Source organism: Prionailurus viverrinus, chromosome B2, assembly GCF_022837055.1.
Source record: "Prionailurus viverrinus isolate Anna chromosome B2, UM_Priviv_1.0, whole genome shotgun sequence".
Classification (NCBI taxonomy): Eukaryota; Metazoa; Chordata; class Mammalia; order Carnivora; family Felidae; genus Prionailurus; species Prionailurus viverrinus.
In genome coordinates, this window is record NC_062565.1 from 130,455,120 (window position 1) to 130,474,342 (window position 19,223).

General features: G+C 42.5%; 1 protein-coding gene across 6 annotated transcripts in view; it reads left to right on the top strand.

Moving 5' to 3' along the window:
• The first annotated feature begins 1,443 nt into the window (after positions 1-1,443).
• STX11 (syntaxin 11) overlaps positions 1,444-19,223 on the top strand; it is a 46,913-nt gene continuing 29,133 nt past the window's right edge. Inside the window, exons 1-2 of one of the 6 annotated variants that reach the window (XM_047859317.1) lie at positions 1,444-1,661; positions 1,748-1,928. In XM_047859317.1, the coding sequence (XP_047715273.1) occupies positions 1,886-1,928 (43 nt within the window). In that variant the 5' untranslated portion in view covers positions 1,444-1,661; positions 1,748-1,885. Of the gene's footprint in view, positions 1,662-1,747; positions 1,929-11,171; positions 11,243-11,497; positions 11,659-11,756; positions 12,016-12,601; positions 12,657-19,223 lie in introns of those variants that run through there. The other 5 variants (XM_047859320.1, XM_047859322.1, XM_047859321.1 and 2 more) reach the window with 5 other exon arrangements.

A 19,223-nucleotide genomic window follows, 5' to 3' on the forward strand; every position in this document is an offset into this window, starting at 1 on the left:
CTATAGAAACAACTAAGGGACACCTGTGTGGCTCAGTCGGGTAAGCATCCGACTTTGGCTCAGGTCATGATCTCACAGTTTGTAGGTTCGAGCCCTGTGTCCAGCTCTGTGCTGACAGCTCAGAGCCTGAAGTCTGCTTCAGATTCTGTGTCTCCTTCTCTCTCTGCCCCTCTCCCTCTCCCTCTCGCACTCTCTGTCTCAAAAATAAATAAATGTTAGAAACAACCAAAGTGCCTATCAATGGATGAATGGGGAAAGAAGATGTGTTATACAGATACAATGGGATATTATTGGGCCATGAGAAAGAAGGAAATGTTACCATTTGCTACAATGTGGATGGACCTTGTGAACATTATGCAAAATTAAATAAGCCAGACGGAGAAAGGCAAATACTTCATGGTACCACTTATACATGGAAACTTAAAAAAAAAAAAAAAAAAGTCAAACTCATAGAAAGAGTAGAAAGAGAAAGCAGAATCGTGGTTGCCGAGGGCTGGGGGTTGAGAGAAATAGGGAGAGGTTGGTAAAAAAGTACAAGCTTTCAGCTATGAGATGCATAAGGTTTGAAGATTTAATGTAAAACATTGTGACTATAATTGATAACACTAAATTTATATAATTGAAATTTGTTAAGAGAATATAACTTTTTTGCTTCATCAAAACAACATAAGTCAATGCTGCTTATTTTAATATTAAGTTTATACTTTTAACATGTAGATTTGTTCAATTTTTAAAAGTTTTTAATTTGAATTCCAGTATAGTTAACATACAGTGTTATATTAGTTTCAGGTGCACTATAGTATAGTGATTCAACAATGCTATATATTACTCAGGGCCCATCATGGTAAGTGTACTCTTAATCCCCTTCACCTATTTCAACTATCCTCCCCCCCCCCCCCCCCCCCGCCACCTCTGGTAACCATCAGTTTGTTCTCTATAGTTAAGAGTTTCTTTCTTGGTTTGTCTCTCTCTTTTTTGTCCTTTGTTCATTTGTTTCTTAAATTCTGCATATGATTTGCTTAAATTTTACAGTTTCCTAATGAGGCTGTAACCATAAGGAATTTATACCATGTTTATGTAAGTTACATATACTTGAATATATGTCATATTCAGGTAATTTGTCAACACTGGGTATCATACATTATTTTTCCTTGAAAAGGGGTCTACTCACTACTGAAGTTGGAGAGATGATGTCCTGGGGCCCTGAAAGAAATAGGGCATGAATAGATTATATGCAGCACTCACATTTGCATTGTAATCAGTTATGGATTCCTATTGGCATGAGGGCATTAAACGTTTTGTAAATGTTTCTTTGTGACTAGGGATGTAGAATTGTGGCAATAGTTCCTGTTTCATAATTCAACTTTGTCCATCACCAACTTGTAGAAAATAGGGTTTAAGGAAATCAGCTAGAGTGGCCTGCTTTCAACACTGAGAGTTAGTGATGCAAGGCCATGTCAGCTCCTACCAAAGATTCCTACTCATGCTCGGGGCACATAAGTAAGGTAAGGAACTACGGACTGAGAGGAACATCGATCAGCTTCCCCAAGTTCTCGTCAACAAGATCACCATCCCAAGAGTAGATACCTGCAAGAAGTCTGTCCACTGAACCTGTGAATTTACACCTGAGACTTTGATCTGTTTTCACAGTGTCACTTTTGGTATGTTCATCTTTAAGACATGTTCATCATTTGAAACATGTTTGTTTTTTTGTGGTGCCAAGATTGTACTTTCAAATTTTCTTTAGGGTCACGGAAGGATGCTGGCTGTGGTCCGTGCACTCACAGAAACTATAAACCATCTTTGAGGAAGGACTCAGTCTACCTGAAGAGTGTGTTGAAGGGAAAAGTAAAACAAAGTCGTGGAACTGCAAGAAGAGGATGAAATGGATGAAGAAAAAGAGAAGAAAACCATGTCTCAGCCCCAGAGTAAGGCTTTTTGGTGTAGACATACATAGTTTCTAAATGGATGGTACAAATTCATCTAAATGAACAAAATATGGATTATAAACATGTTTAGTCTATTTGTGAGAATCATGCTTGTTGAGAACAAATTTAATTATTCAAATTCAAAAACCAATATTTAAAGGCTTACGACTAAACTATTACCTATAAAAGGCATGGCTCATTTGCTACATTCTGTTTATGCTTTTCTGTTTCACTTTTATCAGTTCCTCAGGATAGGAGGATGGTGTAAAAAGGGGTTTACCAGAAGTGAGTATTGAGTAACAGTCTCATCTTAAAATAGTTTTGTAACTTGTTATGCAAAATCACAGTTGAGAAAAAAACCATTTAGTGTCATTAAGCAGATCAATTATACTATCTCTACACCTAGTATTTTTTAGTCCCTTCTCTTTCACAGAGAATGTTCTATTTGTATGAATAAAGCAGCCAGTACATGCTCACCTTCAAGCCTCTTGCAAGTATAGCAATGTATCAGAGGAAAATTTTCACATAATTGCAATTTGGGTTAAAATAAACAATACAACTATGTCATTTCACGAATTGTAGGCAGGAATAAGATTTAGCTAATACCAAAATAGTACAATTTCACTACTAATTTTCTACCCCTCCTATATACCATGCACAGAAAAATAAGCTTACTAGACAATAAGAAATTTACTTTTCTATGAGTTATCTGTTGCATTCTTTTATTTTTTTTTTGTAAGTTTTCTAAGCTTATATAGATTTAGACATTGCTCTTTGAGGGTAGGTAATAGGATAAGAGAAATCCTTTGTTTTGGATAGTCCTTATTTTTCGGTTCTTCTGTGGTCTTTGATGTTGTTCTTGGATTCTTTATTGGTGGTTAAGAGCATGAACTTTTGTGTTGGACACCAGGATTTGAATCTAGGGTCCTTTGCTTGCTGGTGCTGTGACAGTGGACAGGAGACTTTAAGGCTCATTCTTCCCCTGTCAAATGGGGTTGGGTTGTACACACTTCATCAATTTGTGATGAAAATTAAACAAGATAATATATGAAAATGTTAGCATAGTGCTTGGCACACTGCAACTGATGAATAAGTATCAGTTAACTTTAATATAGGTATTAGCATTATGGGGTTTACATATTTTTAAGTGAGCTGATGTCTGCTAGTAATTGTACAGTTAAACACTGAGCTTCAAAGGGTATCTTAGTCCATGTAAGCTTTATGCTATATACGAAAAATACTCTAGACTTTATGGCTTATCAATAGCAGAAATTGATTTGTCACAGTTCTGGAGACTGGGAAGTCTAAGATCAAGGTGCCAACAGATTTGGTGTCTGGTGAGAGCCTGCTTCCTGGTTCATAGATGGCCGTCTACTTGTTGCATTCTCACATGACCGAAGGGGCAAGAGAGCTCCGTGGGACCACTTTTATAAGAACATGAATCTGATTCTTGAGGGCTCCATCCTCATGACCTAATCACCTCCCAAGGTCCTCCTTCCTAACACCATCACGTTGGGGATTGGATTACAACATGAATTTTTGGCAGGCACCATTATTCGGTGTAGAGGGAGGGGTTAGAAACTCCAGTAAGCTGTGTATATTGAGTAATGATAGCTGGTTTGTAGTACTGAGGTATAGATTTTCTCCCATATCAAGAAGTAATTTAAAGCTTATTAGATATTAAAATATTTAATATCTTAAAAATTAACCGACTTGTTTTATAGTCTTATTTATATGTATTTCCATAAATAATATTTTATGTAGAGAAGATAAATGCAAAAAGATTTGCGTATGAATCAGTATTTTTCTAATCTGAGTGTGCTGGAGAAAAATGTATATTATATGACATATAACATGATTTCTTCATAAAGCTAACCAGTGCACTGATATAAGAAGATGCTAAAATTATCAGGGAATATTTTAGGACTGTAGGTATAAAATTTTCAGAGCAGGGATTTGGACACTGTGGTCTAGCTACTGATAAAGGATGCTGTATCAGGGTCCCATCGGGAAACAGATGGCACATTCAAGTTAGAATAATTCCGTGAAGGTTTATAAAGAAAGGTAATATTTAAAGGCATAGGCAGAGTGGAAACTATATGTATTCTATATGTGATACCCCAGGTCTGAGAATCACGAGTAGGGAGAGATATTCAGAACCAGGAAGGAGAGGGAATCATGTAGAACAGACCACTTTAGAAGAAGAGTGACCTGTGGAGAACACAGAGAGCCCTTCTGTTTCAAATAAATTCCTGGACCCCATCTGGCTGCTTCTGCTTTCCTGCTAGATCTCCCTATTGGCCAAGCCCAAGAGAAGTTAAAGGGTAGAGGAAACTATTGCAATAGCCCATAGAGATCAACCACCCAGGGTAGAGCGTAGGATGGTGAGAGGTAGAAAGTAGACGTGAAGGGGCAAACAGAAGATGCCTGCATACATGTTGACATTATAAAAATCTAGAATTTATTTTTTCTTGTTATTATATTTATTGGTGGTGAGTGCTTATAAAAGAGTTGAAGCTTTATAAACATGCACTGCACAAGATCCTTACAGGAATTAAATTTTAAGCTACTTATTGAACAATGGAAGAAAAGACCGTAGCTTAAAATCCATGTTTTGTTAAAAACAAACAAACAAACAAACAAACAAACAAACAAAGCTAGATCTCCTAAATCTCATTATGCCTGGGTGCCACCCTCTAAAATGTCATCTTAGTGCCCTGAGCTCCAAAGTTCAGCTCAGTGCTCACTTGTGTCATTCATTCACTCATCTTTCAACAAATATTTACTGACAGTCTCTAATTATTGTGTTAAGTTTTGGGTAAAAAGTAGTAAACTGGCAAAGTATTAAATGGAGACATAATCTCCATTCTGAATCTAAGAATATTTTATTAAACCAATGGTTCAGTAGAGAACAGTTTTGAATCACATAGAGAAAGATTTAAATAGTTTAGTATATCTGTGTTCATAAAGATAATCAAGAGGGACAGAACCATGTGATCACTGAAAGTCCAAATATAATATTAAAACATAAAAATCTGAGACTTTGCATAGCAGCCATTTACGTAGTAAGGGGCCACAGACTTTTTAGGCAGCATAGTCCCTCCCTTCCAAAAGAAAGACCTTTATCTTGAATTTTAAGGTGTCCAATTCTGGAAAAGCTGATCCAAATATGAATTGTGAGACAAAGCACAGGGTGCTAGCAGGATCTGGAAAGCACTGCTCAATATAGTAACCAAAGAACCATCTGCAATCATGCTAATTTCCTACTCTGCACAGTCCAATGCAGTGGGCACTAATAAGCATTAGTTACGGTGGCTCTTATGCACTGAAAATGTCACTGAGACTAAGGAACTGAATTTGAAATTTTGCTTCATCTTAATTATTTAAATTTAAATAGCTACATGTGGCTACAATAATGGACAGTGAAGATCTAGAACAAGATGTGCAAGATGGGGCTTGCTGATTCATTTAACCTCATTTCCTTTTTTGACAGGGCTAACAACAGCTGTTCATTTACTCATACACCATCATGTGCCTAGCAGCATAGAGAGGAATTTCCATAGAGAGGAAATCAAAGAGGTTTAAGAAGATAACAAGTGTTGGCAAGGAGATGCAGAAATCAGAACCCTTGTGCATTGCTGGTTATGAATGTAAACTAGTGCAGCTCCTGTGAAAAATGGTGTGAGGATAGCGCAAAAAATTACACAGAGAATGACATGATCCAGCAACTCCACTTCTGGGTATGGACTCCAGAAAAATGAAACAAAAGACTGAAAAAGAAATAGCATTCAGCCTTTAAAAGGAAAAAGATTTGGGTCACCTGGGTGGCTCAGTCAGTTAAGATCTGACTCTTGACTTCAGCTCAGGTCATGATCTCACGGTTTGTGAGATTGAACCCTGCATTTGGCTCTGCGCTGACAGGATGGAGCCTGCTTGGGATTCTCTCTCTCTCTCTCTCTCTCTCTCTCTCTCTCTGCACCTCCCCCCTTAAAATAAGTAAATATTTTTTTAGAAAAAGGAAAAAGATTCTGACACATGTTGTAACGTAGATAAATCCTGACCATTATGCTGAGTGAAACAAGCCAGCTAGTTACAAAGGAACAAAGATTGTGCCATTTCACTTATATGATGTATCTAGAGTAGTCAAAATGATGCACACAGTAGGTAGAATGATGGTTGCCAGGGGCTGCAGAGAGGGGGGGGATGGAGAATTAGTGTTTAATGGGCGCAGAGTTGTTAGTTCGGGTAGATAAAATTTTCTGGAAATGGATGGTGATGGTCACACAACAGTGTGAATGTACCCATGCAACTGAACTTTGCACTTTATTTATTTTTTTTTTATTAAATTTTTTTTGACGTTTTATTTATTTTTGAGACAGAGAGAGACAGAGCATTAACGGGGGAGGGGCAGAGAGAGAGGGAGACACAGAATCAGAAACAAGCTCCAGGCTCTGAGCCATCAGCCCAGAGCCTGACACGGGGCTCGAACTCACGGACTGCGAGATCGTGACCTGAGCTGAAGTCGGACGCTCAACCGACTGAGCCACCCAGGCGCCCCTGAACTTTGCACTTTCAAATGGTTACAATAGTAAATTTTAAGTCACATATATTTTATCACACACACAAAAAAGATAGGTGAAACATATGTCCTCAAGGAGTTTACAAACTAGCGTGGCAAAGAGAAACGGTGGCTGGTGATAGGTAAATGGTGTGGGGATAAAAAAATGTTTATTTAGCTGAGGGCTATGGAGGAGTTGCATCTGAGGGGGTAGCGGGGCTAGATGTCCTTCCAATCCTGAGATTCAATGGGTTTATGAGCGCTTCAAATTTGGGATGGCAGTAGGGTATGAGATAGTGTATACAGAAGACAAGGCATCATGAGGCAGCTATGCCTTTCTCCAAGTGCTTTTCCTGCTTTATCTGGATTTACCCTAGAGTCCTCATCCATATTCATAGTTCAGACTGGAGATGAGAGCCAAACTTTCCAGAAAAAATGTATAAAACATAGGAGACCTACCTGGAAGCCTAGAAGGAGGTGGGCACATCAGCTGCAGAAAAGCCAGGTCAGTCTAGACTTTGTCATTACCAATATCTTCATCCCTTCATAATCTAAGTCTCAAAGATACCACTCCCTCATAACCAACTTGCATTTTTCAACTGAATCTTTCTAACCCCCTCACTGCACAACTTCTTGACACCTGGAACGTCCAATCCATTAACCTAACACCTTTCCACTTTGCCTCAACACCATCATTCATGTCCTCTCTTCTCTCCCTCCTTGGTTTAAATGCAACGGTCCTTCCTTATAATTATTCTCTTGCATAGATGCTCCATGCTCTTGTCCCTCTCTCCTCCATCCTATTCAGCTGGCCAACACTAAACTCTGCTTGTATCTAGACCTCTGCCTAGCATTATTTGTACCCAAGTAGGCAAATGAGACTGGTCAGAACACGTAACTATTCTGACTGGTCTCCCTTTATATCCATGATCTGTGACTTCAAATGGACCCTATTGTTATCCAGCAATGTTACTATATTTTCAAAGTTCATTTACTCTCTCACACCCCTGGATGATGTTTCAAGCTGACTACCCTCTTCTCAAACTTCCATCTCTACTCCTCACTCTCCACCGATAACTTTGCCGCTTCACTGAGAAAACATATTCCTGCCTCCACATTCACCAGCATCTGTGCCCATATATTCTGCCTCTCCTCCTGCAATCAGAAAAAAATTCTATCTTCTCCAATTTAACCCCAACATTGCATGTGCATTGGATTCCATCGTTGGTCATCTGCTCAAGAACATTGCTTCAGTAATGATCTTTTGTCTCCCGCATCATCACTTGTTCCTTCTTTTTTGGCTTATGTCCATGAGCATACAAACCGGTGTATCTTCTAATTAAAAATAAAACTCTCCGTCTTGACCTTATATTTCCTTCCAGCCTTTGCCTCTTTTTTTCTGTCTCCATTTACACTTTTTTTTATTCTCTCTGAGCCCAATCCAGACATGCGTTGATAACTACACACCACCCAAATCCTTCTTATCAAGTGTGCATTGACCTCCACATGGCCAAGCCCATCGCTCAGTTTTCAGTTCTAATTTTACCGACTTTAGCAGTGTTTGATAGAGTTTGCTCGTTCTTGAAACATTGCTTTATTTCACGTGGCTTCTGGAGCACCATTCTTTGTTAGTCTACCTCCTGTATCACTGATTATGCCTTTTCATTCTCCTTTTTTTGATTCTTCATCCTCCTTGATCCCTGACCTTTGGAGTGCCCCATGGCTCAGACTGCAGACATCTAAATTCTACCTGCACACCACCGATACACTGAAGACTTCCCAATTGATATCATCATCCCAGACACATCTATCCAAATGCCTTCTTGACAACTCAAACTTAAAGTGTCCAAAATGTAACTCTTCATTCCCAGCAATCTCCCCTCTCCTCCCCCCACCCCAGGACTTCCTGCTCAAGCAGTCTTCCTGGTTAGTGTAAGGAACCTCTTTTCTTCTAATTGCTCTGAGTAAAAACCTTAACTCACTTCTTTTACTCTCTCATGTCCTGCACCCAATTAATCAACCAGTCGTGTCAGATTCTCTTTGGGAATATACCCAGAACCTGCCCACTTCTTACCAGCTCTACTGCTATGGTTTTTTATCAGTCAGGGTTGTCCAGTGAAACAGAACTGTATGCAAATATATATATGAAACATTACAGAGGCTGAGAACTTCCAAGATCTGCAGTAGGCAAGATGGGGACCCAGGAAAGTTGGTGGTATAATTCCAGTCTGAGTCCGAAGGCCTGAAAAGCAGGAAAGCAAATGGTATAACTTCCAGTTTGAGGCCAAGTCTGAAGGCAGGAAAAAGTTGATATCCAAGCTCAAAGACAGGCCTAGAGAGGATCAATTCTCCCTTACCCAGCCTGCTGTTCCATTCAGGCCTTCAACAGATTGGATGACACCCACCCATATTAGGGTGGGCAATCTGCTTTACTCATTCTATAGATTCAAATGTTAATCTCATCTAAAACACTCTTACAGACACATCCAGAATAATCTTTACCCAATACCTGGGCACCCCATTGCCTAGTGGAATTGACAGATAAAATTAACACGCATGGTTTCCTAACTGGTCGGCCTTCTTCCATCCTCTCCCCCTAACTGGTCAACACAATAGCAAATTAAAAAAAAAAAAAAAAAAAGCCGTATCAGGTCACTCCTCTACTACAAATTCTTCAATGTCTTCCTTTCTCAATCAGAGTAAACTTTTAAAGCTATCATGACCACCAAGGCCCTACGTGCTCCATTCTCCAACCCTAGCTCCATCACCCATCCATCCATTGCTCTCCCCCCACCCCCCATTCTGTTCTACCCACTTTGATACTAATCCAAGAAGCCAAAAATGCTCTGGCCTCAGGGCCTCTACACCTACAATCTCTCTGTCTGAAATGGTCATACCCAAATATCCACATTACTTCCTCCTTCAACTGTTTTTGTTTAGTTTTGTTATCTTGGAAGCCTTTGAAATAAATTTTTTTTTTTTAGTTTATTATAGCACCGTTCAATCTCTTTTAATTTGCTTTACTTTTATTAAAAAATTTTTTTTAATGTTTATTTATTTTTGAGGGAGGGAGAGACAGAGCATGAGTAGGGAAGGGGCAGGGAGAGAGGGAGACACAGAATCTGAAGCAGGCTCCAGGCTCCGAGCTATCAGCACAGACCCCGACGCAGGACTGTAACCCACAGACTCTGAGATCATGACCTGAGCCGAAGTCGGATGCTTAACCGCCCGAGCCACCCAGGTGCCTGTAGCTTTACTTTAAATAAACGTTATTTTAAAAATTTTTTTTAATTTTTTTCAACATTTATTTATTTTTGGGACAGAGAGAGACAGAGCATGAACGAGGGAGGGGCAGAGAGAGAGGGAGACACAGAATCGGAAACAGGCTCCAGGCTCCGAGCCATCAGGCCAGAGCCCGACGCGGGGCTCGAACTCATGGACCGCGAGATTGTGACCTGGCTGAAGTCGGACGCTTAACCGACTGTGCCACCCAGGCGCCCCAATAAACGTTATTTTTTAGAACAGTTTTAGATTTACAGAAAAATTGCAAGGACAGTATAGGGTGTTTTCATAAACCTCGTACCCATTATTACCTCTCCTATTATTACCATCTTCTAATTAATATGGCACACCATCACAACTAACGAACAAATCTTGATACTCTATTGCTAATGAAAGTCCATCCTTTATTCAGATTTCCTTACTTTTTACCTCATGGCCCTTTTCTGTTCCAGGATCCCATTCAGGATCTCATGTATATATTTAGGTGGCATGTCTCCTTAGGCTCCTCTAGGCTGTAGCAGTTTTTCAGACTTTCCTTGTTTCTGATGACATGGACAGCTCAGAGAAATATTGGCCATGTATTTTGGAGGGTGCCCTTCTGTTGTCACGTTTTTCTTATAACAACTGGGGTCATGGGCTTGGGGGAGGAAAGCCACAGAGGTAAAGTGACATTTTCATGACATCATATCATGAGTGCATACTATCAATATGATTTATGGCTGTGAATATTGACCTTGATCTTCTGGCTCAGGTGGTGTTTCCATTGTGAACTTATTCTTTATCTCCTTTCTACGCCTTATATTTTGGGAGAAGTCACTGTGGGCAGGCCATACTTAAGGAGTGGGAAGTTATGCTTCTCCTTAAGGGTCGAGTATCTACATAAACTTTTACGAATTCTTCTGCAGGGGAGATTGATCTCTTTAGCATTTATTGATTTATTCAACTACTTATACCATTAGGAACTCATGGATTTTCTTTTTACTTCGGATTGTAGTCTAATACTACTGTATTGTCTGTGTGTGTTTAACATTCCCTAACTTTTAAGTCTCAGTCTGATTTTCAAGGTACTTACCACCATTTAGCGTAATGTACACTTTATGTGTTTGTCTTTCCCCACTGGAATGCCAGGTCTTCGAAGTCACGGTCTTGGTATTTTTTTTTTTTAATTTTTTTTCAACGTTTATTTATTTTTGGGACAGAGAGAGACAGAGCATGAACGGGGGAGGGGCAGAGAGAGAGGGAGACACAGAATGGGAAGCAGGCTCCAGGCTCCGAGCCATCAGCATGAACGGGGGAGGGGCAGAGAGAGAGGGAGACACAGAATGGGAAGCAGGCTCCAGGCTCCGAGCCATCAGCCCAGAGCCCGACGCGGGGCTCGAACTCACGGACCGTGAGATCGTGACCTGGCTGAAGTCGGACGCTTAACCGACTGCGCCACCCAGGCGCCCCGACGGTCTCGGTATTTTTAACCACGGTGAGTATCCTCAGCCCTTGGGTGGACGCTCATTTGGTAATGAATGAATGAATGAATGAATGAATGAATGAATGAATGAAGCCGGCTGGGGTTCTAGCTGGGCTTCTGGCCCACTTGAGGCGGGTGAGTCCAAGAGGGATCTGACTTGGCGGTGCTCAGCCTCGCTGTATACGCTCAGGCTCGCGGCCCGCCGCCTCGCGGGTCGCCGCAGGTGCACTGCTGGGGGCCACACCCACACTCAGAACCCAAGCACGCGGCCGCGCCCCGCGGAACGCAGCGGCCGGCAAACGTCACCGGCGCGAGGGGGATTCCTGGGGAAAGTCCGGCGCCCCCGGGCCCCTCCCCGCGAGGAGGGTCGGGGAGCAGGTGAGGCGCCTCGGGCCGCCGCGGAGACCGTCCGCGGGCGCACAGGCGAGGTGAGGCTGCAGGAGCGGCGCGGCCCCGGGCTGCCAGCCCCCGGCGCTCTCGCACTCCGGGCGGGGCGGGGACGGGCGCGCGGGCGGCCGGCGCCGTCGTCCCGGGGCGGGGCCTGCTCCCCCAGCTGTGGATGCTGCCGACGCTGCTGGGGGCTGGGTCTGCGGCGCCCTGATGCGGCGGCAGCGGCGCGGTGCTCGCGGGGCCGCGGAGGACCCCGGCCTGGGCCGCGGGAGGCGCCGGGATCCCCGCCGCCAGGAGTCGCGCGACAGGTTTCCTTCCTTCTCACGACGCCCAGCGTGGGACCGGCGCCCGCGCAGGACGTAGCTTCTCGGTTCGCACGCTCGGTCCCGTACCTGGTTCGTTTTTTCCCCTTGTGCCTCTTTTTCCCTCCCTAAGCGCCCCAGGAGGAGCGAGGACGCGCCCCGCTGAGTTGTGCGCCGAGAGCTGCGGGGGGGGGCGTCGGGGTGGCCTCGCTGGATGGGGCGTCGAGGGATGTCCCGGGGGAGGGATTTCGGGTCTGGCCCCGGTGCTCACGCCGCCCTTTCGCGCCTCGAGAAACACGGCCTTGGGTTTCTTATGCACATCGGAGTGATTTTTTTTTTTTTTTTTTTTCTCCCAGTGGGCAAGGGACTGTGCATTTAGGGCTTCACAGAAATTCTTTCAGATACCTGTTGATAGGCTTCTGGCGCAAAGTCTCTAAGTAAGACTACTTTTGTTTTAAGTCGAAAGGCTGAGGTTGTTTGGAATTACTGGGGACATTACTTCGGTGTGATCGTCTGTTCACTCCCTATTTTAGCTTGCGCTTTCTCAAAAACACCCGAATGGGTGCTTCTTGACTTGAACTTGACGTAATGACTCAGGAGCCAGGAAATACGAAGAAATTGATATTGCCTTGAAATAGTTCCTTCCAAGCCCACATAAGACTTTTTTTTTTTTTTTTAGAAGAATGAAGACAAGAAGTAGTAGCAATGTGACTTCAAGAAACACACCGTGCCGGGTGGGAATTCTAGACTTCGCTGACACTAGCTGAGATCTGTTATTACTTCCTGTGGTTCTCATGCACTTGTTTAAGCCGTTTCTCAGCAAAGGGAGGAGTTGTTATTTCCACCCGGGTATCCAAAGATGAGTCACAGGGCTGCTCTTTTAAGTTGAGTCTTTGTTAATGAACTTTTGAAAAGCGAGGTTTGCTCTGGGTGTGTGTAAAGGAAGGTTCAGATGCGAAATGCGAAATGCTCAGTGTTAAACTCGAGCTAGTGGTGTCGGAAGTAACAGTTCAAGTTTTCAGTTTCCTAAAGTGCCTGATGGTACAGCATACCAGCTAGGGTCACTAGGCTGATGTCAGATAACCATTGAAGTCATGTGCTTTGCCACAGAGGCCCAAGAGAAAATGAAGTTCATTATTCAATAACTGTATGTTATTACTTTCAATGGTATGGTATGGTAGAAATAGGCCATTATACAAAGTGATTGAACGTCACTCTCCGAATCCAAATAATTTGGACAGTTTGTCTTTAGTAAGTTAGTGCCACGTGAAAATTTTTGAAGACGGTGGATACCAGTTGGAGCTGAGAAATTAAAATATTTAAGCTGAGAGGCCCCATGGCTCTTGGGAAGGAACTGTACTGTCTCCATGCTTAGTAGAGAAGAGGACAGCATCTCTGTGGGAGGCGAGTTGAGCTGAGGTCAGCGCAACAAACAGTTCTCAGGCACCTTCTTTGTGCCACACTCTTCACAGAGCTCTGGTTATGTAATTGTGAATACGACAGGATGTTGCTGAAAAGGGCCATAAAGACTAGTGTGGAAGGCTGGAAGAGCCAACGAGGGAGATGGGAGCTATGACCAATCTATGCCCACAGTAGAGCTTCTGTCCCAATACGACTGGTGTTTGTGCAGATCTGAGATTTTGAATGAACAGATTTTTGATGTTTCCTCATTGCTGAAAGAATGAGTAAAGTTTTAAATTTAATCACCTATTTTGTTGACAGTCTGTTGTGCTTATTCAGTAAGCATTTCATTCAGTGAATGATTTAAAAATGTATTAATTGGAAAGGCATGATTTTTAAAGTGTTTGATAACCATATTTCATATTATTTTGTGGGTAAAAAGAAACCCAGCCTGGTATTACCCCTAGACAATCACAGGTACTTATAATTTACTCACCTTTTAAAAATAAAGTAGTGGGGTGCCTAGGTGGCTGAGTTGGTTAAGCATCCAACTTTGGCTCAGGTTGTGATCTCACAGTTTGTGGGTTTGAGCCCCATGTCAGCTCTGTGTTGACAGCTTAGAGGCCTGGAGCCTGCTTTGGATTCTGTGTCTCCCTCTCTCTCTGCCCCTCCCCTGCTCACGCTCTGTTTCTGTATCTCAAAAATAAACGTTAAAAAAAATTTTTTTAAGTGAAAACAGAGTAGCTAATTAATGGCTTATAATTTTATAACACCATATTGAAGCAACCTACTGATCATTGTTTTTTACAGTTCAAATCAATCTTTTCTAACACACTATTGCTGCACAAGTCAAAATGACTAAACCCACTGCGTCACAGTTTACTGTTGAGACTGAAATCTTCTGAGGTACTTTTGGACTTGATGCCAAAATCTGTTCAATTTCTACAAGTCTGTAAGGTATGCAGCTAGTGAGGGAAACAATACTAAATTTGAGATAACTCTAATTTCTATATTTCTTTTCTCTCTTGAGGGCCTCAAAGTTACTTTATCTATGGGGAAGAAAGGGTTGAGTGTGTTCTTCATCACTGTACTCCCTGGCCTTGGTACAGGCATTACTCGTGCCAGGTGTTAGGAAGTATTTATTAATTGAATAATGAGCCTTAATGTAAAAGGGGGAGTTTTCAGGTGGAGGGAGGGATAGTCAGCCCAGCAGAAGGATCAACATTGTGTTGTCAGGGAACACCAGCCTGGTCAGTGTGGGCACGGGGTGAGAGCTGGGGAGACAGATTGGGCCGCATCACAAAGGCCCATGTGCCATGCTGGACCTGTGACTTTATCCTATGGAAGACTTCAGCAGGTGAATGATATCGTCAGATATGTGTTTTGGAAAGACAATTTAGAATCAAGATGGAGAACAGATTGGATGAACACAACTCTAGCCTTAGGGCACACACCGGAGATTACTATAATATTTGAGAAGAGAAATTGGAGAAGGCTTGAGTCAGGCAGTGATGGTGAGGAGTGGAAAAGAGGGAAGGAGCTGACGTGTTTAATAGGCAGAACTTGGCTACATCTTTAGAGGTGGGCAGTGAGGGGAAGGAGTTTAGGATGACTCCTACATTCCTAGTTAATGACTAAGAGTGGGATGTAAGTGAAAGAATAGGTGTGCTAAATGAGGGCCTCATTCAGTGCTTGACACATAATCAGCGCTCATTAACTTTTTGAATGAATTAATTAATAACAAAAACAACAACAACAATAGCTAAAATGCTTATCGGTGCCAGGCACAATTCTAGGCTCATTATATGAACTCAGTCTTTTCCTCCTCACTGAAATCCTGTGAGATGGGTGCTATAATTGACTGCTTTTGACAGGTGAATGAAGTGTAATGCTAGTAATTGATAGAGGTAGGAATTGATCCCAAGCGCTTAGCTCCAGAACTTACATTCTGAACCACACTGCTTTGCTATGGTATCTCCAAGAATGAATGAATGAATGAGTGAACGAATGAAGTCTCAGACACTGTGGCAAACTCAAACTGGAGTCACTGTCTTGACGCCAACAATTGTTCCTCATTCAGGGTTAGCCCGATATATAAGATGGGCCCTCAGAGGCTCTGTTGTGCTGCATGGCACCCCTCCCCCTTGGTTCACCCCAAGGAGTATCTGGTTGATCTAGGAATAGACCTAGAATAATCAGAAAATTTCTCCTGGGAATTAAAACACTTTTATGAAGACTCACTCTCGCTGAAAGTTCCCAGAGCTTCCACAACTACGTCTTCCGAGCTGCCTTGGTTACTACTCTCCCTAGACACTGAATGTTCACTGCTTTGTGTTTCTTAGAGGCAGTCAATGATCTGTTGCTAAAATCTGTAGTATTCCTCTGGGGATACTAGAAAGGCTGAAATAGAAAGGGGAAATAGAAAGGCTGGCCCGGGGGTATTAATCTACAGAGCAGGGTCCAATGGTACAAGAATTACTAACAAATTCAGGCAGGTGCATAACTCAAGTCTTACACTCCTGTTTTGTGGTCTGCCTTCTAGGGCCTGTTTTGTTCTGGTTTCACCCTGAAGCTTACCTGCCCCTCTTGTCTCTAACTTCCAGAATCTTATTAAGTGAAGCTGGCCGGCAGTGTCCCTGTCCTCTTGACTTTAACTGAGCAAAATAGCTCGTACCTCTAGGGATTAGGGCCTGTTTTCTTTCTTTTTATTTTTAATGTTTATTAATTTTTGAGAGAGAGAGAGACAGAGCACAGGCAGGGGAGGGGCAGAGAGAAGGAGACACAGAATCCGAAGCAGACTCCAGGCTTCTAGCTGTTAGCACAGAGCCCTACGTGGGGCCTAAACTTACAAACTGTGAGATCATGACCTGAGCCAAAGTTGGACACTTAACCGCCTGAGCCACCAAGTGCCCCACAGGGCTTGTTTTCTGTTTTCAGCATTCAGGTAGATTCCTTTGGTCTTGATAAGGGTATTTTTGATAAACAACCCCAACTCCCTCCTTCCCCTCAAAACCTGGCCTCAGCTCTTCACCATTCCCATTGTTTCACAAGTTGGATCAAGACTATGATTTTTGTTCAGGAATCAAGGTCTAATTATCTGCTCCTCACAAGCCTCACTTTGGACTATTTAAAGATTGTAAACACTGAATTATTATTCTACCTAAACTGAATCAGCAAACTCTAAGTTTGAAGTTTTAAAATATTTTCTCCATGCATGAAGGAAATGTTTCATTCAGCATTTCTTCAGATTTAACAGGAAATCAAGGTGTTTATAGCTTCTCATTATATGAGACTGACATGAAGCCTTCTGGATTGATCTAGCCCACATGTTTACCCCTTGGTCTGAATCCCTGTATACCTGTCTGTAATTCATTCAGTGCTCAAATAATAAGAAAGGGAAGAGTTTGGGTTAATATTTTACGTGGGTCTGTCTTGCTTCTTCATTTTGATTGTGGTTTCTCTGCGAGCAGAGAATCACTGGGGCTGGGGGCTTTCATAGGTCTGTCAGCTTCCTTCCAGTTTTAACCATTCCGTGACTTTTGCTGATAATAAAACCATCTGTCAGATGAAGTCATTTGTTAACCACGCCTTCTACATCTGTAAATACTAGACGTTATTTGTATATCTCATGTAAGTTCTTGGTAACATTCAATAATTTGGTAACTTTTAACATAAAGCATAGTTTTAGAATTGGTAATTTCTTATTATCCTCCTTGAGCTAACTCAATGTTTTCAACTTGATTTGTGTACTGTTTTGTTTTGTTGTTTCTTTTCAGTGGCTACAGTATCCAGGTAATGCAGCAAATACTAAGTGGCCTGGAAAAGTATTCCTCATTTTGTATACCCAGCTGTTTTACTTGTTTCTCTGCTCAAGGATGTAAAGTGATACTCCATTACTCATTGCGTAACTTATTGGGCAAAAATGTGAATTCCGACTTTACAGAGTAGTGGAAATTGCTCTGTTGCTATCTTCATATGGAAACACTCTGTTTCCAATAAACAGAGTATTATTCTGTCTTCTGTTTCAGTTTCAGGATTGCAGCAACGCATGTGTCACCTGGTTTTACTTCTAATTTTTTTTATTACGTGCCCAGGTGTATTGATTAGTGACACAGATCTGTTGATTTGAGAAAGTAGGACACAGTGTGTAAGCTGAATCATATCATGTCGGTAAATCCCTCCTGCCTTCCCTGATTACTGCATGGTAAACCAGGGCCTAGCTGATAATACATACAGCTCTTCATTAGTTACAAAATACTCTCATATATATTTCCTCTTTTCCTTCTCATAAAAGCCTGGCAAAAAAATATTATTGTTGTTATCTGTATTTGAGGTCTATACATGAGGAGGGACACTCTTGGAGAAATTAAGTGACCACCCGATTTCTCTAGAAGTAAGGTACAGACGCCCACTCCCCTGTGCTGTCGCTACCTGACTGAAAAGGCAACTTCACTCTCTTAGTTCACGTTTCCTGAAAATAGACTGTGAGATTTGCGTACAGGGGGTTTACTGAGAGGTGCTGTGGGAACAGCACTTGTCAGGGAGAGAGCGCAGCAGGATTATGCAGAGGGAGGAACTGAACCGCCGTGCAGGTACAGTGGTGGGCCCAGCCTTGGAGCTGGAATGGCCCTTCAGAATTGCTCTGCCTGCACACGAGCTGGTCATCTGAATTCCCTGCCTCAACAGGTCATTGGCTGCAGGCCACACCAGGCAGAAGGTGCCGTCTTGGAGCGAGCAGCTTTCCTTCAGTCAGGGCAGTTCCTAGAGCTGTGAGCCTTCGGTAGTCAACATTTCTGGCAACTGGGAGAATGAGGGCCTTGGTCCTAAAGGGATCAGAGTATCACATCGTCCACAACTGTTGTACGGAAGGGAATGTTTTTCTCTGCAAGGGCCTCGCTTGTGTCTTTCTGGCCCAGACGGTTGCCCTGCTGAGTGGAGCCCAGAAAGTTGGCATTTTTTCCAAGGCCCTTAAAGATTTAGAATGGCTGACCGGGCAGCAGGAAGGTAAAGTAGCCTTAATCCCAGGAAGGTTAGGAGCCTGGTGAAGGAGGGCCGGGATGGGCGGAGTGGTGGTACCTGGTAGAGAAGTAACCTCTGACGCCACAGCTAACGGGAAGCCCTTGTCTGTCTGGACCCAGAACAGAAGTGGAATGCATGCTAGTCTTTGCTGTAATTCAGGGCTGTAACATTGTTGAATGGATATTAAGCTACGTTTTCTCTCTTTTTTCTTCCTTCTTCCCTTTCTCATTTTTCTGTGCCTTTGAAAAACCCCAGAACAGTCCAGTGACTCTCAACATGTAGCCTGTAGATGATAATCACCAGAATTACCTGGGATCTCTAAAAACAACACCCCCCCCCCCAACCAAACAACAAAATAGAAGACAGAGAGTCCAGGCCCACATTTGATATCTATTGGAACAGAATATTTAAGAGTGGAGCCTATGAATTGATATTTTCAAAAAACTCCCCCACCTGATTTTTATACATGTTATAGTTTGAGAACCATAGACCCAAACTCTTATGCTTTTGCTGGTGACCAAGCCTATTGAGATGTTTCAAATTAGCAAGAAGTTAATGAAAACCAGGGGGCCGCCTGGCAGGCTTCATATAATGACACTCACCCCCAATCTTTCATAGCAAAATCCTGGTGTGGCCAAGAGAGCCTGCCCCAAATTCTTTGGCTGGCGTCTGCCCCAGATTGCTGGAAAGAGAGTGATGATTCTGACTTGGCCTTTTACTAGCTGGGTGAGAGATGCCAAATTCCTTGAATAGTCACAGGGGGGAAATCAGTGAATTTATAGGAATCAGAAAACTTTCTAGGAGAATAAGAAGGTTCCAAGAAGTTTTAGGTCAGATAAAGCTTTGAGGTACTGTCTGCTAACTTTAAATGACCATACAGG